This window comes from Sminthopsis crassicaudata, chromosome 4, assembly GCF_048593235.1.
Source record: "Sminthopsis crassicaudata isolate SCR6 chromosome 4, ASM4859323v1, whole genome shotgun sequence".
Taxonomy (NCBI): domain Eukaryota; kingdom Metazoa; phylum Chordata; class Mammalia; order Dasyuromorphia; family Dasyuridae; genus Sminthopsis; species Sminthopsis crassicaudata.
This window is the reverse complement of record NC_133620.1, coordinates 396130317-396156779: the sequence shown is the minus strand read 5'-3', so window position 1 is coordinate 396156779 and position 26463 is coordinate 396130317. Positions and strand designations below refer to the sequence as shown.

General features: G+C 32.3%; 1 protein-coding gene across 4 annotated transcripts in view; it reads left to right on the top strand.

Moving 5' to 3' along the window:
* The window catches only part of AKT3 (AKT serine/threonine kinase 3), a 410275-nt gene that overhangs the window by 60357 nt on the left and 323455 nt on the right, over nucleotides 1–26463 (top strand). The window contains exon 2 of one of the 4 annotated variants that reach the window (XM_074262534.1): nucleotides 3914–4344. The exons of the other annotated variants lie outside the window; for them this stretch is intronic. Coding sequence (XP_074118635.1) covers nucleotides 4316–4344 — 29 coding nt within the window. The 5' untranslated portion in view covers nucleotides 3914–4315. The remainder of the gene's footprint in view (nucleotides 1–3913; nucleotides 4345–26463) is intronic. 4 annotated transcript variants of the gene reach the window in all.

Sequence of the window (26463 nt, the reverse complement as noted above, 5' to 3'; positions counted from 1 at the left end):
AAGAGAAGTTCTGGACCATTCTCTCTCAAACCATAAATTAGATTTTCTAGTGCTGTCATCTTTTGAGCAAAGAAAGATCATATATGAGTATTTGTGCCAGTATCTTGTCTTTTAAAGAATACAGAGAGAAGGGCCCCCTAGGTGGCGCAATGGATAAAACACCAGCCCTGAAGTTAGGAGACCCTGATTTCAAATGTGACCTGAGTTACTTAACATTTCCTAACTGTGTGACCCTGGGCAAGTCACTTAATCCCGATTACCTCAGGGGAAAAAAAAATGCCGAGAGAAATGGCTCCTCCACTCCTCTGACAAAACACTGTTTGGCTTCATCACCCCCAACTAGTCCTCTGTCTATGAGGATATGCTTCAAAGAGAGGGACTCCTTGGATGCTTCCAAATGAAGCCTCATTAATAAGCTCGCTCAGTAAACTTATTAAAGAGTTCAGTAAATTGAAAAAGAATTATTATGTATGTATACATGTACACATACAAATATAAATAGACTTGGTGCCTAAAACATGAGAACATTGACATTACTGGTATGTATACTATAATTAATTCTGTGGGATTTCACAAAACAAAAGTTTTAGATTCTTCAAAATGCATTAAAATCAAATGGAAAAATAATTTTGTATTGACTTCTCTTAAGAACCTATAAGAGGATGACCAATTCTCTGATTGTTCAATTACCCATTCTATATAAATTAGAGTTTTAAAATATGCGTTTCAATTCTGGCTTTGTTCTAAGGTATTTTATTCCTAGTGCTTTAATCAAGATAATCATTTTTCCATTTATGCTTTGTATCATCTCTAGAGCAGGATAAGGAACATGGATCCACATTTGATCACATAGAAATAATACCAGAATTTTCCCACTATGAGATTATATAGTAAGCTTTTTCACTTGTCCAGAAAATTGATATTAAAATCATCCTAAACATACCCAACTTTACATACATGTTTTAAATTGGTGCTAGTTAACAAAAAAGTAAAACTCATAATTCTAATTGATAATGGCTTCTAAACCCACGTCAGTTTTTTGGGAAGTACTACACCATAATTTTAGCACATCAACATTTCCATTATAAAATTCAGATTTTCTGAGATTTATAATTTGGCAGTTTGAAATTTAATTAGATTGAAATGTGGTATAAAAATTATTAGCACACAGATAACATTCCTTATGAGTCCACAAGGTTGAATTTTTTGCCAACTCAGCCAAATTTTATCAAACAAAATGGCCAAAGTAAAAACATTTTATGGACATATTTACACAGACACATTTGATTTTTTTACATTAAAACTGAAAAAAAAAAAAACCCAAAAGATACCAGCAAAGTTAATTTTTAAATCATTGTTAAATTTATTTTTGATTTTAAATCATAAATAATCCAACCAAGTTAAAAAATGTAATGATCAAGTCAGTAGTAGACACATTTCCTTGAAACAAGAATCTCTTAGCTAGAGGTCTCAAACTGCTGGGTTGACCAAAGCAAATACCACCTTTCACCTTGTGTAACATGAGTTGAGTGTTTTGGGGGACAATTAAATAACTTAAGGTCTGAAAAACTACTTTTTATGTTTTTAGTTTAACTTTCTTTACTCTTGATCTTTAGGGAAAAGAAGAAAAAACATGGGAAAAAAGTTTTATATGTTTGTTGTATATATGTACATTATATGAATGGTATTAATAATGTCTGAGGCAGTATTTGAATTCTGGGCTTCCTAACGTTAAGCTCAGTGCTCTATCCACTGCCTAGCTGCCTAGACTAACTTCATATCCTTTTTCAACAAGATTATAAACTATAGTGTGGAATTGCCATGGTTAAATTTTTATCCTGATTTTAGTAAAGTTTTTGATAAACTATGCAGAACTTAGCACCATGTTTGGTGCAGAGTGGATGCTTAATTAGTGTTTATTAACTATTGATTGTCTCCTAATATTCTTGTAGAAAAAAATGGAGAGTTATGTGTTAGTGATATAAGCAGATTTGGAATTGGTTGGATTACCAGACTCAGAGTAGCTGTTAATGGTTCAATATCAAATGCTCTAATGTAGTATTTCAAAGATCTGTTCATGACCCTGTGCAATACAGTTTTATTAATGGCTTGAAGAAAGCCATATAGTATGCTCATAATCTGAAGATACCAGCAAAGTAGGAAGGATACTAATATAGTGTATAATAGAAACTATATCCAAAAATCTTGTTAGTTGCTTTGGACGTAATCTAATAAGATGAAATTCAACAAAAGTAAATGTAAAGTCTTATACTTGGGTACAAAAGAAAAATCAAGTTTACAAATAAAAGAGGAAAGATTTGTGAGTAGACAGCATTTTTCCCCAGTTTCTTTTTATTAAAGTTTTTTATTTACAAAACATATGCATAGGTAATTTTTCAACATTGACCCTTGCAAAACTTGTGTTCCAAATTTTCCCCTCCTTCCTCCCACTCCTTCCCCTATATGGCAGGTAATCCAATATATGTGTGTGTGTGTGTGTGTGTGTGTGTATACACACACACACACACATATATATATATTTATGTTAAATCTATGTATAAATATGTATACAGTTATCTTGCTGCACAAGAAAAATCAGATCAAGAAGGAAAAAAAAATCAGAAAGAAAACAAAATGCAAACAACAGAAAGAGTAAAATGCTATGTTGTGTTCCACACTTAGTTCCCACAGAACTGTCTCTGGGTGAAGATGGGTCTCTTCATCACAAGACCATTGGAAATGAACTGAATCAGCTCATTGTTGGAAAGAGCCACGTCTATTAAAATCGATCATCATATAATCTTGCTCTTTGTTGTTGTGTAACAATGATTTCCTAGTTCTGCTCATTTCACTTAACATCTGTTTATGCAAGTCTCCCCAGGCGTCTCTAAAATCATCCTGTGATTATTTCTTCTACAACAATAATATTCCATAACATTCATATACCATGACTTATTCAGCCATTCTCTCTGAGTGTTGAGCATCCACTCAGTTTCCAGTTTCTTGCCACTACCAAAAGGGCTGCCGCAAACATTTTTGCACATGTGGGTCCCTTTCCCCCTTTAAGATCTCTTTGGGATATAAGCCCAATAGAAACACTGTTAGGTCAAAGGGTATTCACAGTTTGATAACTTTTCCAAATTATTCTCCAAAATGATTGGATCTGTTCACAACACCAACAACAATGTCTTAGTGTCCTAGTTTTCCCACATGCCCTTCAACATTCATCATTATCTTTTCCTTTCATTTTAGCCAATCTGAGACAGCATTTAAAAAAAAAAAAAAAAAGATGAATTTTTGTTTGTTTGTTTGTTTGTTTAATTGGATTACAAGCTCCATTGTGACTTTGTAGCTAGAAAGGCTAATTTGATCTTTTGTTGAGTAGTATAATGGGAATAAGAAGAGTGTACCTCTAGGAGTATGGAGGTGGTAATCTCATCAAATCTATATCTGACATACATAATTGGAATTTAATGTTTGATTCTGCATACCATGGTTTAAGAGAATTTATTGATAAGTGGTAGAATATCCAGGAATGTAGCTAGGATGGTGAAGGACTTTGAATTCATGATAAATGGACAAAAGGGAAGAGAGTAGAGAGATTTTGTTATCCCACACTGCCATATCCTGCCTCATCTTCATCTTCCTTCCTCTGAAAGTCCTTTGGGTTTTGCATGTTTCCTGCCTGATCTTTACCCTCCAGAAGGAAGAGGAAAGGAGAGAAGAGGGGAGGAGAGTGCCTTATCATTCTATGTTGCCATCTTGTACCTAGATTCTAGAAGTCTCTTGCATAGTCCTTAGCCTCACTTGGAAGAAAAGAATATTTATTCTAGTACTGCTTCTGTAGAGAGGAGAGAGGATGCCATTCCAGCCATTCCATCTCAGGCCCTTTTGTTTTCTGCTTGCTTTCCAGACTCCTTTATGAAGAATTGAAGTGTCATTCATATAGCAGCCTTCTACATCTGGGGTGAAGGGAGAGAGGGTACCATTCCATCAAATTCTCAATCTAGTTTCTTGCCGTGGAAGAAGAAGACTATCACTACTCCTATTCTAAGTTCTTTTTGTCTCATCCATACTATCTAAGACTCTGAAAGGATTCCATCCTGAGATTAGAACACTATCAACACTGATAATATTTTTTAAAAATTTTAATTATATTTTCCAAAATACATTAAAAGATAGTTTTCAACATTATCTTTGCAAAACCTTATGTTCTATAATTTTCTCCCCCAATATATGTTATATGCAGTTCTTCTAAACATATTTCCACATTTATTATGTTGCAGAAGAAAAATCAAATCAGAAAGGAAAACAAATGAGAGCAAGAAAAAAACAACAACAAAGGTGAAAATACTATGTTTTGATCCCCATTCAGTCCCCATAGTCCTCTCTCTGGGTGCAGGTAGCTCTCTTCATCATAAGTCTATTGGAACTGGCCTGAATTACCTCGTTGTTGAAAAGAGCTACATCCATCAGAATTCATCATCACATAATCTTCTTGTTGCTCTCTTAGTTCTACAAATTTCACTCATCAGCAATTCTTGTAAAACTCTCCAGGTCTTTCTGAAATCATCCTGTTCATCATTTCTTATAGAACAAAAATATTTTATTACATTCATATACCATAAAAATGTTCAGCCATTCTCCAACCAATGGGCACCCATTCAGTTTCCAGTTTCTTGCCACTACAAATACGGCTGCTACAAACATCTTTTGCACATGTAGGTCCTTTTTTTATGATCTCTTTGTGATACAGAGTCAGTAGAGGCTATTGGATCAAAGGGCTATCAAAGCACAGTTTTGCAAAATGCAAAAAAACACATATGCAAAAGTTACTTCATGTAATCCTCATAATAATTCTGTAAGGTCAGTGCCATTATCATCTTTATTGTATAGATAAGGAAATTGAAGCTAAGAGGTTGAATCTGGTCACATACCTGATCTTAGATGGGATTTGAATTCAGGGTTTCCTGATACCAAATCTACTACTCTCTAAATGCTTATCTCTTTTATCATACATGATTATGAACACTCAAGATGACTAAATGTTTTATGAAATGTTGTTTCTTAGTACACATGATGACATTATTTCCCTTGTTTGCTTTTCTTAATAAAATCTGAGAACTCTTCTTCCATTCAGATTCCGTTTCTTTCATGTTTTGATTTCATTTACAGGAATATTGGGAATATTAATGTTATCCTTTTTGTCTTGTAGTGTGTGAACAAAAATCTCAAGAATTTCAACAATTAAATTTACATTAGTAGCATATGAATTATGATCTTTGGTGTTTTTTTTAATAATTATTAATGTGATTAAGATTTTTGCCTCTTCTTTTCACCATATTCCTTTGGGATTGGAAGGACTATAAAGCACTATACAGACGTTTTTGTCTGTTTTCATGAGTTACTGGAATCAAATAAAAATTAATTACTTCGTTAGTTTTTGGTAGTAGCATCTTAACTTTTTCTATCATATAAAAACCAATGAAGTGTAAATTTCTTGAAAATGTAGTAATAATTTTTCACTTGTTTTTTTTAAATAATTAGAAGTCTTAGATATTTAGTAGTCAACATTTATTCACAACCTGTCAATGATATTGTTCACAGATTGTCTGAAATATTGAAATAGTTTAACACACTTCTAAGAAAGACAAAGTACAGGCATCTGTTAACACTGAGTTGAAAAGTATACTGAAATTGATTTCCATTGTTTAAGGATACTTTTTAATGTCTTTTTAATATGCCAATGAGACTCAATCCTTTCTAAAATAATGTCCTGGGTTAGTGTGACACTTAAATATGAAAAAAGCACATATGCATGTTTGATTCTTAAATTGATTGTTCTTAGGCATTTTCATCTGAATAAGAAGTTGTATAAATACTTTTTAAAAAAGTATCCATATTATGATCCTTTTCTTGGGCAAAAGTCTTAGGAGTAAAATAGTCTATGGGGGTGAAGCAATAAGGAAAACATTTTTTACTTTAAAAACGGACTTATACATATTTGTGTAACCTTTAAAGTTCTGGGGAACAATTTAGATTTTCCCTGGCAATTTGGGTTTCCACACTAAGATTACATTTTATTCCCTTAGGATATTCCTAAGGGTTTGGTGATATTTTTCTGATGTTAATAGGTTTGAACCTCCCCCTTGTGGTATGTTCTCTTAAGCTATCTCCTTCTTCTATGTATTGATTATACTTCATTAGCATTTAAGTATCATTTAACCAATTAACAAAAGTCAGCCTTTTACAAAGAGATACTTCACTAAAAAGATACAGTAAAATAGAATCTTCTGAACATTCACCTATACCATTTGATTCTTTAGGAAAATGGACTCAGTCTCAGTGATTGCTACAAAGTAGATGCATATTCTCTCCTTTCCCCCTTTCTAATTCTTTATAGCTAATAGGCAGTGTTATTGCTCCTTTGCTTATATAAACTAGCATCTTGGTGACAGTCTGCTTGCTGGTTTCTTTGGGCTGTTCTTTTTACTAGACTCAATTGCTCATGAACTCTGGTCTGGCATAGACTCTGGCTCTTTGATCCCTATTCTCTCACAGGGTCACAGCCCATATCTGTTTCATCTTCAATACTTTTTCGCTTGAGGCAGGAAAGAAGGGACAAACAAGGGTATTATAATAATAATAATATTTTTAGTAATGATAATGGTAATAATTTTTAAAATTGCAAAAATAAAATAGCAGCTATCTTTGATAGCACTTAAATGTTTGCAAACCACAGCTATACTGCAAGAAAGAGGCTATTTTTCCATTTTACATATGAGGAAACTGAGGCTGGGAAATATTAAGTGACTTGTCCAGGGTCACACACAGCAAGTGTCTTAAGACGGGTTTTGAAGTCAGGCCTTACTCCAAGGCTGACCTTCTCTACTGTGCCCATGCAGTTGCCTCAACAGGCAACTTCTGCTATGGTTTATATTTGCGTCTTTGGATAGTAATGGTGTTCACCCCATCTGAATGCTCATGGTGATTATTGCCTCCATACTTTTATTGAATTTAGCTGGTAAAGTGCAGTTAAATAACTGGGATTTTTTTGTATGTATGTTTACTTCTGGCTCAGAATATAATTATAAAGCTTTTTCTCACTATAGAATAAAGGGGACTGGAAATAATCTTATAATATCTACAGATACTCCATGGCCCATAGAGGGATTAACATGTGAGATGTGCTTGTCAGGGCTGGGCTTTCATAGAATAGGCCTTGTTACACCTGTTTTGAAGTTAATTTTGAAACTTTGTTGTTTTTCCTTTCTCTCACAGGATCTTAGTATATCCTTGTCTTCTCTTGATTCTTTTCCATGTTAATTCATATACACTATGTAACAGGGACAAAGATGTTTTGCCTTAGTGACAGTAATATAGAGGAATTTTCCTATTCTTGCTCCTAATGCCTCCTCAAAGTTTCTTAAAAGCTTCTAGATAATATGCCTGATGTTAACTGACAAAGACATGAAAGGAATTAGAATAGCATATGAAAAGTGGTTGGTGTGCTTATCCACACTTCAAAATTTTGGACTGAATGAAAGGATATAGAACCTATACTTTGTAATGGAGAGACAAAAGAAATTTACTAACTTGATTGAATTAGAAATGAACTATTAGGAAAGGTCTTGATAGGTTCCTGAGGGCCTTTTTGTGTCTTTGTGTTATTATGGGTTTAACAAAAAAGCTAAAAATATGGTGATTAGTTTCCACAGCATGATGGACAATGAAATCATACAAAATATTGACCCAGTTATCCTCCCTTCTCCTGCTACTCTCCCAGGAAGGAAACTTCAGCAGCAGAGTAATGTTCCAGTAGATGGCAGCAACAATTCAGGAGAGAATCATGGAGACAATGTGAATCTTGAGTTAATGGTGGATGCTAAGGCAGGGGCAAGGTTAGATAGCTGAGGCAGTATCAAGGCAGTTACAGGGAGGGAATTAGGAATGAAGTTAAGTAATAGTAAAGAATGTGGCATCATACATTTATAGCTGGAATGGACCTTAGAAGCTATCTAATATATCTCTTTACTGTCCCCTCCTCAGATGTAGACTGAATCCCAGAAATGTAAAATGACAAAATCAGGCATGTCATTATCAGGAAGGCAAATAGAAGGATTCAGTATTGATGTTGAGGTCCTTAAGATGCTACTATATAGGTGAGTGCTCTTGCACTGATTGTTTTAAGATTTAAAACACTGAAGAGCAGCCTCTGAATGAGAGCCATAATAACTCAAATTCAACCCAACTATCCACAATTGAAAAACTAAGTGGATGAAGAATGCTTATGTTTAGACTGTGCTATCTAGTTGTAAGTACAGCTTATAGAATTGACATGAGCATATATATCTTGAATAATCAACTGGATTCAGGATAGATTAGAAAGAATAGATCAGAAAATTTCTGGTTTTAAAGAATAAAAATTTCCAGATTAAGAGCTTTGTGATACCATCTTATGTATCATTGTTCACATTTTCTTTAAAATACTTATATTTTCTTGTTGTGTTTAAACAATCAAGAATTTTTTTTTCTGATTCCCATAGATGTTAGTGCTTCCCCCCCCCCAAATTATATCAGATTTATTTAGCCATTGTGAGTGCAGGGATTTCTTCCCTCCCTCCCCCCCATTCTCTATGTCCTCACTACCTAGCATAATGCATTGAACAAAATAGGTGCCTAATAAATGCACATTGGATTGAAGCAAAGCATTGTCCTATGGTGATTTGTTAAGACACAATGATCCTTTGGCACTTTGATTGGAGGTTGTAGTTTTTCTCATTTTGATTTAGTAAGTGTTTGGGTATTTTTTATATTCTTTTGAAAAGTTTTGTAATTTATTTTCATTGTATTTTATTTATACATTTGTTATTTATTTAAAATATTTTGGGATTTTAATATTTGATTTGCTTATCATTATGGTCTTTCAGAATTCTACTAAAAATACATTGTGTTTTTACTTGTTTTACATAAGCATTTAAATAATGGTGGTGCAAAATACAGCTGAAATAGATGTTAGATTTCATTTACTCCAATTTCCTTAATTTTGCAGATAAGGCAACTGAGGTCTAGAGATGTGAAATGGATATCTCAAGGTCTTTGAAATGAAGCTACAAATTCTGATTCAAAGTTCAATATTCTTTCTATTGCATGACATTGAAAAAAAATTTAAATAAGCTCATCACCATAAGATTATAGATTTTGAATCAAAAAGAATATATATATTCAAGCTTCTCAATTTTTCAGATGAAGAAGGTGAGGCTCAGTGAGATTAAAATCATTTGCCCAGATTATGCAGACAATATGTGTTAATTTCAGCATTTGAACTTGGCTTCTATAATCCCAATTGTACTCTTTATACTCTACTTTTGCAACCTCAAATGTATTCTGTTACATAGTTAAATAGATTTTGATTGAATAGCTTAGTGATACTTTCAAATTAATTTGTATTTTGTTGGCCATAATTTCATCTACATACATTTGAAAAATAATATGTATTTTCATGTTATGTTTTTCAGCCTGCAAAAGTGTTTGGTTTTTCATTATATAGTTACGATTTTTGAAGCTGTTTTGCAGCTTTAAAAAATTAGAAATCTGATTGAAGTGATTGAAGTTTCAAACAATTAGATTCCATATTCATTTTAAAAATTTCAGTGCAACAAATGCAAAAAAATCCATTTTTATAGATATATTGTGGGAAAAGAATCAGGTCTTTTACAGTTTTATTGGACATTTTAAAGTAATTAGATCTGTGTGAATATCCGTTTCAAAGCATTTTTTTCAAAGTAGGTACAAAAGAAGCATTAATAATAGTTTCATTTCCATACTGATACAGGTGGCACTTTAATAGATGGGTTGTTGAATTTAATTCTATACAGAAACTATTGACACAGCATCAGTTATTCATACTACACATTTTGAAACTAAATAGATTAAAATAATTGTTGGATACATATAGATTTATGGAATCTTTGTAATAATGCTGTGTAGTCCACAAGGGATGATCTGGTCACTTTTGTTATAGGAATCCCAGGCCTTGTGATGAATTTTTTTTTACCTCCATTTAAATGTTTATAATCAATGAAAGAATTAAATTTATATGTAAATAGTATATGGAGGAAGGAGAAAATAGGAGAATAGCTTACATTTTCGGGGAAGAAGAGATATTACTGACATTTAATCTGGTAAGCTAAATGACACAAAACTGCCATTGCTGCTTTTTGGTGCTTTTTCTTCTTTGCTGCTCCTTTTAGATCTAAGGTAGGAATGATAAACCAGAGTTTCTGGTAAATACCATTAATGTTCGGAAGAAGGCAAACTTGGATTAAAAATATAACACGCAAATTTATTTTGGTGAATTAGTGATTCCTCAGTATGATTATTCCTTTCAGTCACAAAGATCATAATCCACTGTGGGAAGTCAATTGGTGACATTAAGTCCAGAGAGCAAATCATGACAAAAGGGATAAAAATATGACTCTCTACATTCTTTGCTGAGGTAGAATCAGAGAGATTTAGAAATATCTCATCTAGTTCACCATCTTAGACATCTTATATATTATACATCTTGAAAGAATGAAACAGAAGCATATATATGCTGTGTGTGTGTGTGTGTGTGTGTGTGTGTGTGTGTGTGTGTGTGTGTGTGTGTGTGTGTGTGTATATATATATATATATATATATATATATATATATATAGAGAGAGAGAGAGAGAGAGAGAGAGAGAGAGAGAGAGAGAGATGCATAGACATATTATCTATTTCCCTTTGTTTCATTTCTGTGGCTCCATTATATCAAGAATCTGAAATAATATTGCAATTATTCTAGGTAAAATTTGATTAGAAAATTATATCTCATTTACAAAATGCTATCAGCCAGACAAATGGTTTCTAGGCTTTCACAGTATAAGGATTGCTCTACTATTAAAAAAAAAAAAAATTAATGTTCTTTACATAGATGTAGAGCTGAAAGAGACCCTTGGAACTATTTGGTCTGGTCCCAACTGAGAATCAGTGAAGTTAGATAATTTATCTAAGTTTACACATGTAGTAAGCATCAGCATTAAGATTTGAATTTACACCTCTGACCTCAGACCCAGTGTTCTTTTCTCTTGTACCATACTATCTGTTAATTGAGTAAATATATTATGACAGAACTTATTTGATCTGAGATGAAACAGCTCAGTTTAAGGAACATTTGTTAATTCCTCTTAAATATACAACAGTTTCTGCCTTCAAGGAGTGTAGATAAGTGGAAAAGAGCTATACTTGATTGATTGTTACATAAATTATAATGTGATTAAGTGCATAGACTTGATTGGCTTGTGAGATATAAGGAAAGGAAAGCATATTTTCTATTTGAAGAGTAATTTGAGAAAACTTTGGGGAAAAGGTGATATCTTAGATTCTGGACCTTCAGACAGAGTAGGAGAAAACAGTATAGGTCAGCTGTATCCTGTTAGAAAAGGTAGAAAGGTAGTATTATGGTCCATATCTCCTTTGGGTTGAAAGTGAAATTTTTAAAACATTCTCTGTAAAAGATGTAGAAAAAGCGAAAAATGAAAATGAAAGACTTCTACCTAAAAAAAACCACAAAAAACTCAGGAAGAATTTAAGAGACCAAAAGAGAAATTGACCGACTCTGATACACAAGGTTAAAAGAAAAAAACAAAACAAAACACCTTTATACCAAAGGTGAAAAATGTTAGTATAAAGGCAAAACAACAATAACAAAAAAAACCCCAGTTGCTTGGGCTGACACTTCATTTAAGACAGAACAGAAAAAAATTGTAGACCTTCAAATTTAGAAGACTCTTGATCTCTCTCCTCCCTCTTAAAAAAATGGGGGGGGCAAACTAAGTAAGACATGCTTGAATTAACTGAGAATTACATAAAAGACCTTTCACTCTCTCATCTAAAAGAAACTTCACCTAAAGATGTTCATGGTAAAGGATAACTCAGGTATCTATGGTGAAAGAAAATAATAAAAGGGCTTAAAGAAAAGGTCTTCAACTTGATTTGGTTACCATTATATGGGAGAATTAGGATTCAACTCCTGAGGCCTCAGCAACAAAAATGGATAAACAAAAGAAACAAAAAATACTTTAATGATGGCAAGGAACTTGGAAGAGGGGAAAAACTCAACACCTGTAATCAAAAGGCAAAAATAGCTTGCTTGTAAGAACCTTAATCTTCTTTGAAGAAATGAAACAAGATTTTGAAAAAATATTTAAAAAAAAATGAGAGCATATATGTATACACACACACACACACACACACACACACACAGAAAGAATTGAGATAAAAGAATCAACAGCAACTCGTCAGAAGAGGTATAGAATTTTATTCTAGTCTCAAACTCACAAAAAATCAGAATGAACCAAATGGAAATTAATGACTCTGAAAAATAAGCAAAACAATAAAAAAAAAAAAAAAAAGCAAAGCCAAAAGAATAAGAAAATAGAGGAAGATCTAAACTTGAAAAACTTGAAAAGAGATCAAGGAGAGATAATTTGAGAATCATAGGATTATCTGAAATCCATGACTAAAAAAAGTTTTCTGAATATTGTATATCAAGATATCATTAAAGAAAAGAACTCAAACCTAGTAGAACAAGAGGCTGTGTAAAAATAGAAAAAAAGACTAAATGAAAATAAAATTTGAAATATAAATATTGAAGTTAAAAGAAAAAAAAAGTGAAAAATTCAAGTGGATTTTGTAACAATTAGCCAGTTAAGTGAAGCAAACAGATAAGTGGTACAGTAGATAGAGCATTTGATCTGGAAGACCTAAGTTCTAATTCACCCTCAGGTGCTTATTAGCTATCTGACCCCTGGCAAGTGATTTTTTTGACCTCAGTTTTCTTAGCTGTAAAATGGGAATACTAATAGCACTTATCTTCCAAAATTGTGAGAATTAAAAGAGAGAATGTTTTCAAAGAGTTTAACACAGTGCCTATTATGTGGTTAATTGTTTAATAAGTGAGTTTCCCCTTCCCTTTCTGTGGAGAAGATAAGATGGGGAATGTTAAAAAAGTTCAATCCTAATGTTATAAGTGGTCATAGAAATTGTCAATTAAGACAAGGGATCTATAAATAGTTTTTTTATTATTTGAAGATGCTATAAAAATGAGGAAGAGAGAAGAGGATACATAAAGGGAAAAAGAGAAAAGATAAATAAACTTGTTAAGACTTATAATCAAGTTGTGCAAGTTGAACTATATGCACTTAGGGAAATAAATGAGGGAGTGACTCTCACTTGAACTTTAGTTTCTTCTAAACTGGTCAGAGGAGAGCAGAATACACTTTTTTTTTGGAGAAATCATTTAATGAAACAGGAATATGGATAGGAAAAGGGAGAGATGATCTAAGGAAGAAAAAGCTATTAAGGGCCTACTATGTGCCAACCACAATCTTAAACACTTCTTACTCATTGTTGGGGTTTTGCCACACCACTTGTTGCAGTCTCACTGGAAACCGAAAGTTTCTTACCGCGCGCTGCTAGCTTCCTCCAGCCTTCGGACGTCTCCGGCCCCGCTTCTCTGAAGCGGGGAATAAGCAAACAGAGAGCCAACATGTAGCAGAGCTGTTCTTTATTGTCTGCTCCCCAAAATGTCTCCCCGAGCCGTTGCTGTTCCCTACTTTTATACAGAATCTTCTTGGACCCTCCCCGATTCCTCCCTTCATGGGCGGGGCCAGCTCCTTTAGCAATGCCTAGCTGTTTTTCTCCTTATATGGCCAGGCAACTCATAGTTCCACGCATCTACTGACACATAGCTCTATTAGTCAACCCAGAACCACATCCTGGAGATGACTGACATTAGGGTGGCTCCCTTCCACACAGGGGGCTCAGTTCCAGGTCCATTACAACCCATAACAACTCTGAAAAGTAGGTGCAATTATTATCCCAATTTTACAATTGAGGATACTAAGGAAAATGGAGGTTAAATAACTTGCTAAGCATCATATAGCTAGTAAGTGTCTGAAGCTTTATTTGAACTCATTTTCCTGACTCCAGACCAAGCGCTCTATCTATTGCACCACCTAGTTTTTCTTCACTAGGGGGAATAAAAGCCTGGAGCAAAAGACTATTTATAAGCAAAATAAATGTAAAGCTTGAAGAAGGGATAACAAAGAGAAAAGTGAAAAGAAAAAGGCAAAAGGTAATAACTTTGAATAAAAAAGGGAGTGAATAGTATAGAAAAGAAAATACAAGTCAATGAATAAGCATTTAAGAACTTACTATATAGTGTTTCCCCACACTGAGCTAAGTGCTGAGGATACAAAATGAGGCTACAAAATACTTAAACAGTTTGTGCCCTGCATCCATCTATTGGGGGAGTCCATAAGTAAACAAGGAACTAGAATTAGGTGGGTTTGGGAAAGATTTCCTTTCTACAATGAACTTCTTGTTGGGATTTGAAGGGAAGCCAGGAAGTGGAAATGAGGTGGATCATGGTAAACATGGGGAAGAATCACAAAAAATGCCTGGAGCCTAGAGATGCTTTTCATGGTACAGCAGGGAAGCTAGTTTTAGAGTCTGTGGTGAAGAGTAATATTTAAGAAGACATGAAAAGTAGGAGTGGGGCTTTGAAAGACTTTGAAGGACAAAAAGAGAATTAGAAGAGACTTATTGAAAGGATTACAATACAAAGGGGAATAAACAATTAACTGTCATAACTAAATGTGAAGGGGATGAACTCAACAGTAAAATGGAAGAGCTTAGCAAAAAGGATTAGAAAGCAAAATTCAGTAATATTTTGTTTACAAGAAATGTTCAAAACAGAGTCAAACAAGAGCAAAAAACTACAGCTCTATGAACATAAAAGAAGAGGAAGCAATTAAAATCAAAAAAGACAAGATCAAAAATAGAGATTTAAAATAATAAAAAAGAAAAACTACATTTTCCTGAAAGTTAATTTCAATAATTAGTATATATGTGCTCAGTTGAATAGCTTCTAAGTATTTTTTAAATGAATTGCAAGAAGAGTTGGAAAGACTAAAATAATAGAGGATCTCAATTTATCTCTTGTCAGCTTTAGATAATTAAACAACAACAAAAATAAATAAGAAAGGAAATAAGCATCCAAATAGAAGTTTTAAAAAGTATATATAAAAGAACTTTGGTGATTGATTATTGAATAGAAATAAAAAAGAGTAGATAGAGTAGCTCTGCTGTGCATGACATCTTTGCAAAACATTGATCATATCTTAGGACATAAAAACTTAACAAATGCAGAAAAGCATATGTACTATATATATATATATATATATATATATATATATATATATATATATATATATATATATATATATATATATATATATAATTTTTTATTACACTGCAATAAAATTTATGAAATAAATTGTTGTCACTTTTAAAATATTAAAAATCAAGAAAAGATTAAATAATTTAGTCCCAAAGAATTATTTATTCAAGGGAAATGATCAAAATGACATTTTATTAAAGATGGCAATGAGATAATATTCCATAATTTTGAGGATGTGACCAAAATATTCCTTATGGAAAATTCATATTTCTAAATAATCCAAATTTTGAAATAACAAAACACATGAATGAATGAAACAGTAGATTGGGAATACAACTAAAAATGTTAGAAAAAATGTTAAAAAGCCTCAATTAGGGCTCAATTAAAAAGTACTCAAATAATTACCAAAGTATAAATCCTGAAAAGTACTTAATTTAGTTGAAAACACATTTCTGAGTCGTAAAGAGCAGAAAATCAAATTACCAGTATTAAAAAGGAAAATTTGCAACAAATGAAAAGAATAAAGGGATAGTTACAAACTATTTTGTCTATATACAAACAATATTAACAACTTTTCATGTTTATGAAATTATAAAATATTCCAATTAACATGAGAAAACTTAATATATAAATATAATACTCCAAATTACTACAGTTAGAGAAATGCTAATTAAAGCAATTCTGAGATCCTACCTCATATTCATCAGTGTGGCAAAGATAACAAAATAAAAAATGATAATTGTTGGAGGGGATGAGGAGAAACAGATACAAAAGTGAAACATTGTTGGAGTGTAAAAAGCAGGAACATTGGAGAAATATACTTAAGGCACAGTATGATTGATTTAGTCCTACAACAAGGTGTTAACTCTGTAGAATCGATAAGACAATGGTTATCTAATTTTATATGTGCTTAGTACTTAATATAGTTCTACAAGATTGACATCTATTCTATAAGATTGACACCTATGATGATGTAATTATTATTTTTTTAATAATATTATCCCTTGTATTCATTTTTCCAAATTATCCCCTCCCTCCCTTCACTCCCTCCCCCCCCATGACAGGTAATCCCATACATTTTACATGTGTTACAATATAACCTAGATAGAATATATGTGTGTAAATGCCATTTTCTTGTTGCACATTAAGTATTAGCTTCCGAAGGTATAAGTAACCTGGGTAGATAGACAGTAGTGCTAACAATTTACATTCACTTCCCAGTGTTCCTTCTCTAGGTGTAGTTATTTCTGTCCATCATTGATCAACTGGAAGTGAGTTGGATCTTCTTTATGTTGAAGATAATCCACTTCCATCAGAATAACTCTTCAAACAGCATTGAAGTGTACAGCGATCTTCTGGTTCTGTTCATTTCACTCAGCATCAGTTGATGTAAGTCTCTCCAAGCCTCTCTGTATTCCTCCTGCTGGTCATTTCTTACAGAATAATAATATTCCATAACCTTCATATACCATAATTTACCCAACCATTCTCCAATTGATGGGCATCCATTCAACTTCCAGTTTCTAGCTACAACAAAAAGAGCTGCCACAAACATTTTGGCACATACAGGTCCTTTTCCACTCTTTAGTATTTCTTTGGGATATAATCCCAATAACAGCAATGCTGGGTCAAAGGGTATGCACAGTTTGATAACTTTTTGGGCATAGTTCCAAATTGCTCTCCAGAATGGCTGGATTCTTTCACAACTCCACCAGCAATGTATCAGTGTCCCAGTTTTCCCACATCCCCTCCAACATTCATCATTATTTGTTCCTGTCATCTTAGCTAATCTGACAGGTGTGTAGTGGTATCTCAGAGTTGTCTTTATTTGCATTTCTCTGATCAGTATGATTTGGAACACTCTTTCATATGAGTGGAAATAGTTTCAATTTCATATGATGATGTAATTATAATAGAGTATATAAGAGCCAACAAAGACTGGACAAGAGACATTTGTGGTGGTTGGCCTGTCCTTTATTTCTCCACTGAGACCAAGGCCCATCTGAAGACCCTCCAGAAAGCTAGTCTGGCCCCAGGCAAGGAAACAGACTGTAAAAGAGACAATAAAGACTATTGTACTTTATCCCTGATTATTCTTGTGGTGAAACAAAGGCTGGTCCCAAGATCTCCAGAAAGCTAACCAGAACATTACATTGGGGGACTTATGAGTATAATCATAATGGAAAGCCGTTGGGAAATTAGAAATACATAGATACTAAAAAAATGCATGACTTTGACTCATCTATCACTGCCAGACTTATAATCAAAAAAAAAAATAATAAAATAAAGAAAGAAGAAAATGCCCTTTATGAACGAAAATATCCATAACAATATGCGCCACCTCACTGCTTTGTTGTTTAGTTTACAAACTATTCTATTATGCTTACTGTTCTCAGCATTAGTTTAAAAAATCTTATATTTTTAGGGGTAGCTAAATGGTACAGTGGATAGAGCATCAGCCCTGAAGTCAGGAAGACCTGAGTTCAAATTTGGATCAGACATTTAATACTTCCTAGCTGTTTAACCCTGGAAAAGTCATTTAACCCCAATTGCCTCAGCAAATGAAACAAAACCAAAAAAACTTATGTGATATTGGAATGAATTATTTTAATATTTGATATATTTTGCTAGTAAAATTATCACATCTTTTGTTGATTTTCTTTTTTGGGAAGGGTAATAAAGTTTGGTTATGGCCTTTTCAATTTGCTTTCTAAAATTGGATTCTTTAAACTTTCTATTTCTTGTTTTGTTAATCTGAGCATTTCATAATTTTGCAAATATCCATCCATTTCATTTAGGTAGTAATTTTCTGGTATATAGTTGGGCAAAATACTTTGGGATAATTTATTTTTTATGAATTCCATATCATTTTTGATACCAGTGATTTGCTTTTCATCTTTATTTTCAAAAAAAATCAAATTAGCTAATGGTCTGTCTATATGTACACCTTCTTCTCCCACAAAAAATCCCCAATGTCTTATTCAAAAATTTTTCTTTATTTCAGTTTGGTAACCTATTTTGGGTTTTTAAAACTTATATTTTGATGTTTAATTGGAGTTTTAAAAATGTATTCGCTTTTTGTGTTTTTTTAGTTTTATGATTAGTACACTGATCTGTTTTTTCTTTTATTGATGAAAATATTTAGAGATATAAATTTTTTACTTGTAAGAATTTCTTTGATTGCATCCTCAATATTTTGATATATCTCTTCATTAATATCTGTGCTTCTTCCTTTGATCTGCTAGTTCTTTAAATCTCCATTTAATATCTGATCCTTTCATCAGCAGTCTTTTATTGGCTGTGTCTGTTTCATTGAGTTTAATAAAAAGTATGTTTATTATTTCTTTTTTTTTTTACATTAGTTTGAGAACTTTTATGCCCTGATCAATGAACAATTTTTGTAAATGTATTATGCATATATGAAAAGTATGTATATATTCCTTTCTGTTCTCATTCATTAATGATATATAAGTTTAAAGAATTCTATTCAGGTACTTAATTTTCAAAAAAAAATGTCTGTATTTTAAAAAGGTACACTGAAGCTTTCAAATATTAGTTTTCCTTTCTTATATTTTTCTAATTCATTTAGCTTTTCCTCTAGGTATTTAGTACTTTGGCATCTAGCATATATAATTTAAGTATTGAAATTCATTGTCTATGTGGCCTTAAAACATAATTCTTTTCCTTCTGTTATCTCATTTAATTAAGTCTCTTTTTGCTTTGGCTTGTCTGGAATCATAATGGCTATTCTTTTAAAATTTGAGTTCATCTGAAGTATAATAGATTTGTTCCAGCCCATTATTTTATTATGAATCTTTATGTTTTAAGGGTATTCGTTGTGATTAATTTTTTGTCTCTCAGTTTGTGGATGAATTCATTCACACTCATAGTTTTGATTATTATTATTACCTATTCTCACTCATACTTTTAAGTTTTTTGATTCTAGTGCCGTATTTTCAATAGGTTCTGCTTCTGCTTCTCTTTCTATTCTGTCCAGATCCCAGTTATACATTCTTCCTTTATTCTTCCTTTCCTCCATCCTCCCTTCCCTGCCTTCCTCTCTACCTCCTTTGCTTCTTCCCTCCCTCCCTCCTTTTTTCTTCCTCCCTTCCTTTTCCCTTCTGCTATAGTCTCTGATGTTAGTTTTGCTTATAATTTTTTGTAACATAGTCTTCCTCTTTTTTTTTCTCCTCTCTCTGTTGAGTTAAATGTTATTTTTTCATCCAATTCAATGTGTGTGTGTGTGTGTGTTTGTGTGTGTGAATATGTGTGTAAGTGTGTATTATGTTTAAGACACTACTTGATTTATTGATTTAGTAACCTTAACAACAAAAGGCCTCATCTTGTCTGTCCTGACCTGACTTGTCTGTGATGACTGCCATCAAAATCTCGTGTTCACTGTTTCTTTTGTTAGATGAATCATCTCTTAAATTATAGAATTTTGTCTTAAATTATAATCAATTATAATTATATATAATATATGTGTATATATTATATAATTATAATAATATATAATTATATTATAATTAAATTATTTGTCTTAAATCTCGTGTTCACTGTTTCTTTTGTTAAATGAATCATCTCTTAAATTATAGAATTTTGTCTTAAATTATAGAATTTTGTCTGGAATTTAAGTTAAGCTTACTAGTGTATTTTTGGCAGACTACATTCTCTTCATTTTGAAAACCAAGCCAATGGTTTTCCATGATCTTTGATCCCTGGCAATCATTTCTTTTAGTTTTTTTCAACTCCTTGTGAAATAATTCAAATGGGCCTGATGTTTGGAGTTATCATGGGCACCCAGGTAAGCATTTATTCTTTCTATATTTTTTTATTCATTTATTCATAGTGGTGGAGAATCTTTTTGTCTTTTTTGAGAAAACAGAAGCAAAATAGAATTGAATGTTTTCGTCTTCAAAAAGTTTTCTGTTTTCCTTGTTCTGTGACTTTTTTTTTTTTTTTTTTTTTTTGGTTCTTCACCTCTTTTGAGCAGTATCTTATTCAATCTAACTCTTTTTTTTCCAATATCAGATACTCAGATGGGTCTGTGAATTGATCAAATTTAGAAGTTTCCTGTTTTGGTGCTGACTTTGAAATCCACCCATATTACCTGTGTTGTATAGTTCTTGTCTGTGTCTTATAAATTTATCATAGGTGAAGGAAGGGAGGGAGGGAGGAAGGGAAAAAAGAAAGATTTATTTTAGTACTTACTATGTACCAGGTATTCTGCTAATTTTACAAATATTATCTAATTTCATCTTCATAACCACCCTGGAAGTGAGATATTACTATTATCCCTTTTTTACAGTTGAAGAAACAAGTTAAGTGATTTGCCCAGGATTACACAGCTAGTAAATATCTGGGACTGGCTTTGACCTTAGATCATTCTGATTTCAGACCCAGTGGTATTCACTCTACCCCTTGCTATCTACTATCATTTATTTTGCTGGAGACCTTCCTTACTTTCTCCAGATATCTCAAGGATACCTAGGGAAACATTTGGACTATCTCCCCATTTTCCTTTGCTTCTACCACATAATGTGTGTGTGTGTGTGTGTATATATATATATATATAATTTATTCTTACCACATATTTCTCTGATGGCATGATATATCTCAATTCCTCTTCCTCTGTTTGTTATTGGTTATGTGTTGCAATCTTTTCATACCCGTTTTGTATCTCTTCATTGCTTTATACATGCTATTTGTTTTCAGTTCTTTAGAGACTAGTATTACATGTCTTATAGGGCAACACCAAGTAGGATATTGTTATTAAAATGATGGAGCCTTTGCTTTCATATGAAGCTCAGGATCCTTAAAAGGAAATTTGCTATTTCTTGAAGGAAATCCAGACCACTTAGGCTCCTTCTATTCAATTCTGAGCCTAACTCATTTTCCATTTATACTGCTTACCCAGTACTACTGGGATAAGCTTTATAGGTTGTCTCTTCAAATGAATAATACAATTTTAGGCAATGAGAAATCTTCATTTATTTCTTTCCTATGGTCTGATCAAACTCTTTTGGGTGATCACAGATCTCTTCTAGGAGCCTTTGCAGTAATCTAGGAATTAATACAGTGAACCTAATATTATCTTTAAATGGAGCCTTCTGGATGACCTTATCATTTACATGGAAAGTGGAATCTTCAACTTGAACTCTTTGCTGGATTTCCTCTGGCATAAATATACATCAAAATCTTTCAAGATATCTTTAAAGGCATATTTAACAGAAATAATTTGGTTAAATTATCGGATCATAGCTAGCAGAAAAAGTGTAAAGCTAGAAATCATCTTAAGAGTCTGTCAGGTAGTCTTTGCTGTATTGAGTCAAATACTTTTATACTTTTTTCCTAATTAAAATAAACCCACAAATTAGAAATTTAAGTTAACAGCCAGAGACATATTTTTATTTTAAAGTAACTAGTAAGATTTTGAAGGACTCTCTTCCCTCCCTCTTCTTCCCTCCCTCACTCTCTCACTCCCCTCCTTCCTTTTATACACCCCTCCCCAATCATCTCTTTTCTTTAATTTTTTCCCCCTGAGGCTGAGGTTAAGTGACTTGCTCAGGGTCACACAGCTAGGAAGTGTTAAGTGTCTGAGATCAGATTTGAACTCGGGTCCTCCTGAATTCAGGGCTGGTGCTCTATCCATTGCACCAACTAGCTGCCCCCAATCATCTCTTTTCTAATGATTTAGAAAGAGTTCTACATTATTAAAGTGATATAGTTATCCCAAAAGTCTTAGTGCAGTTTTAAGATTTTTTTTTTTTTTTTTTTTACTGTGCATAAAATTTAATAGCTTAAAACTGCATTAACACTTTTTTTGGGCATACCCTGTGTATATAATATTTCAAGATATTATATGCTTCTCTAAGAAAAAAGCAACAACAATGATACTTTCAAACTGAAAAATAACCAGTATGTATAATATATAAAAGTTTTTTAAATGGCTTTTTTAAAAAACTGTATCTGTTTCTCTTTTGGATGTGGACCTGAAAATATATCCCTGCTTGAAATTTCCATTGTGGAAATTTCTTTTATTTGTATAGATGGAGAAATTATGTGTAATGTGTGTATGTAGATAGATAAATAGATTTTGGAGTAATATGTGTTATTTAGGTTAAGTGATTGGCCCAAATATCCTACTCACAGGTAGAAATTGAACTAAGATCTTTCTGACTTTTCAGGCTGCTTCTGGGATATAGCTATCAGTAAATGAACTAAATCTGCTTTAAAAGGAAGGAATGTAGAATATAAAATACTATTGAAAAAAATTTTTAAAGGAAGGAATAACCTTGGTGCTTACATAAATAACGTCGTTATACATGCAAGGACAGTGAGGGTTCCCTAGTACAGGAAATGATTAAAAAAAAAAACCCAAAAAACAAAAAACTTGTTGGCAGAATAGGTCACATAGTCCTTGACCTTTATATCATAATACTTTGAAATTTTCTTAAATATTTTGCAATTGGATAATAAACATCTTGATCTGATGAGAGATTTATTCTAGATTTTAGTCTTTGTAAAGAAAACTCAATCCAATTTGCTAAAAATATAGCTTAGTGTTTGGTAATGCTACTTTTAAAAAAAGAGCTTGTGATTTCCTTACAAATGCATAAAATTATAGAATGAGCTTAGCTTTATTAGCTGATAAACATGTTGATTCACTTGGCTCAAAGCTTCTAAATGGAGCCAAAGGGGCACAGATTGTTCTTTACCCCACCCATTGGTAGAATGTTTTTCCCCCCTTTCCTCCAAAGGGAGGGACATAAACTGGAACAAATGATTATTCTCCTTTCATCTATTCTCAAGAATGTTTAGGAGAGAAGGGGAGAACAATTTTTCCCTTTCCTTTTTTTTTTTTTTTTCTTTTGCTTGAGATAGGGAACATAGATGTTTTAACAGTATGGAAAAATTTGCAGGTCTTCATGGAGAAAGGAATGTAATGTATAATGGAGCAATAGTGACTTGGCTGATGCTTATTTATCATATTTCTGTTCTACAAGATGCATTTATATGCAGACATTGGGAAATATGTTTTAAAGAGTTGAGAGAAAGGGTAGATTGGATCCTGTGATTTAGGATTCTCCTGGGTAAGCTGGATATTTTAATATCCTAAGGGAGAATATTTTAATGAATGAATTTCTAATGACACAGTTGTGGTGAAGAAGATTATTTAAAGGGATGTATGTATAGTATGTATGTGTATAGAGCCTAGAGCAAATTGATTTTAAAGGGACATCTACTGAAATACAAGAGCAAATAACTGAGGATCATTAAAATTCAGTAGCATAGTTCAGGAACATTTTGACCCAGAATGAACTAGAACTGGACCATAATGCTTCTTTGTTACTTTAATTGTTAGGTATTACAACTATCTTTACCAACTCATTTTGTGCAGCTCTTGTCTGTATCTTATAAATCTTCCAGAGAAATACTTCTTAATATGGTAGAGGCCTTTCTTTTACTCCTTTAATATTGTGTGGACATTAACACAACACTTAAGCTTCTATCTCTTAATCTCTTTTGCTTTGGCTAATTCATCTTGTTTTCCAATGGTATATCTCTGAATGATGTAATTTATATGAGAATATCAGCGTGGATATATTTCTTATCATAGAGTGGTATATCAACTCTTCATTGGTTGTCAACAAGTCTTTCATTTTTAGAGAACCAGTAATTATATAAATATTTGCAGACTCAAAAAAAAAAAAAAAAAGTAGTTCCCTCAAAGGATTTGTAAAGAATCACAATCTAATTTCTATTGCTTATTATTTAAAGTTTTATATCTCTTTGGAAGAAACTTTGGTAATCTTACAAAATTCATTTTGGAGAATTTTATTTAAAAATAACAGATTTGATCTCAGACACTTAACACTTCCTAGCTGTGTGATCTTGGGTAAATCACTTAATCCCAATTGCCTCAGCCCTCCCAAAAAATTGAAAACATGTTTAAAGTCATATATATGTTTACATAGACATAACTTAGAGATACTGCAGATTTGTATTCCAACCATTATAATAAAGTAAATGTCACAATAAAGCCCAGTATTTATAAAAATAATATTTATTCTATATTATTATATATACTTATGTCATCTAAATATATTCACATATGCATATATATGTAACATGTATATTATATTTATGCTATGCTTTAGGATATTAAATATTTAATAGTATTATGTCTAAAAAAAAATCAGCATACATACCTCAGAATTGAATGGTAGTGGTGATAAAGACATCCTTGTTTCACTTCTGATCTTATTGGGAATGTATCCAACTTCTCTCTGTTACAAATGATATTTGCTCATGGTTTTAGATAGATGTTTGTTATTTTAAGGAAAACTCCCATTATTCCTATGCTCACTAGTGTTTTTATTAGGAATGGGTGCTGGTTATTCAATATTGTACTAGAAATGTTGGCTTTAGCAATAAGAAAAGAAAAAGAAATTAAAGGAATTAGAATAGGCAATAAGGAGATAAACTATACATTTCTTTTATATTTTATATATTATTTATATGTATCTGCAGATAATGTGATATTATACTTAGAGAATCCTAGAGAATCATCCAAAGGCTACTTGAAACAATTACCAGCTTTAGCAAAATTACAAGATATAAAATAAACCCATACAAATCTCAGCTATTCTATATATTACTGACAAAGCCCAGCAGTAAATGATAGAAAGAGAAATTCCATTTAAAATAATTGTAGACAAAATAAAATATTTGGCTGTCTACCTGCCAAAAAAAAATCCAAGAACTATATGAACACAGTTATAAAACACTTCTCACATAGATAAAGTCAGATCTAAACAATTAGAAAAATGTCAGTTGCTTATAGGTAGACTGAACTAATATAATCAAAATGACAATTCTGTCTAAATTGGTCTACTTGTTCAATTCCATACCAAACTGCCAAAGCATTATTTTATTGAGCTAGAAAAAAATAGCAATTCATCTGGAAGACCAAAGTCAAGAATATCAAGAGGATTAATGGGAAAAAAAAAATACAAAGGACAGTGGCCTAGCAATACCAGACCTAAAATTATATTATAAAACAGCAGTCATTAAAACCATTTGAAACTTGTTAAGAAATAAAGTTGTGGATCAGTAGAATAGGTTAGATACAAATGACACAATAATCAGTTACTATAAGTAATCTAGTTTTTGCTAAAACCCAAAACTCCAGTGTTTGGGATAAGAACTAATAGTTTCACAAAAGTTGTGGGAAAATTAGAAAATAATGTCAAACTCAGAATAGATAGATATTTCACACCCCATATCAAAATAAGATCAAAATTGGTATATGATTTGTGTATAAAGAGTGAAACCATAAGAAAATCAGGGGAACAAGGCATAGTTTACCTATCAGATCTTTGGAGTAGAAAGAAAGGAATCTATGATCAAAGAAGAACTAGAGAACATTATAAAATGCAAAATGGACAACATTGATTACATTAAATTAAAAAGTTTCTGCACAAACAAAATCCACACAAATAAGATTAAAAGATTACAAAGCTGGGGAAAAAATTTTAGCCACTATTGATGAAAAAGGCCTCATTTCTAAAGTACATAAAGAACTGTGTCAAAATTATAAGAATTCTAGTCATTCCCTAATTGAAAAGTTGTCAAAGGATATGAACAGACAATTTTCAGATGATGAAATTAAAGCCATCTATAGTTATATGAAAACATGCTCTAATAAATTAGTGATTTACTAATTACTATAGAGAAATACAAATTAAAACAGCTCCATAGCACTACCTTATACCTTTCAGATTGGCTAAGATAACAGAAAAAGATAATGAAAAATGTTGGAGGAGATGTGGGAAAATCAGGCCACTAATATATTTTTGGTGAAGTTGTGAAATGATCCAATCATTCTGAAAAACAATTTGGGACTATGCCCAAAGGGCTATAAAAGTGTGCATACCCAGCAGTGCCATTACTGAGTCTGTATGCCAAGGAAATCATAAAGGAGAGAAAAGGACCCACATGTGCAAAACAATGTTTGTAGCAGCTTTTTGTGGTACCAAAGAATTGGAAAGTGAGTAGATGCCCATCAGTTGAGGAATAACTGAATAAGTTATGGTATATGAAAGTAATGGAATATTATTCTATAAAGGTGATGAACAAGCTGATTTTAGAAAGTCCTGGAAAGATGTACATGAACTGATGATGAGGGAAACA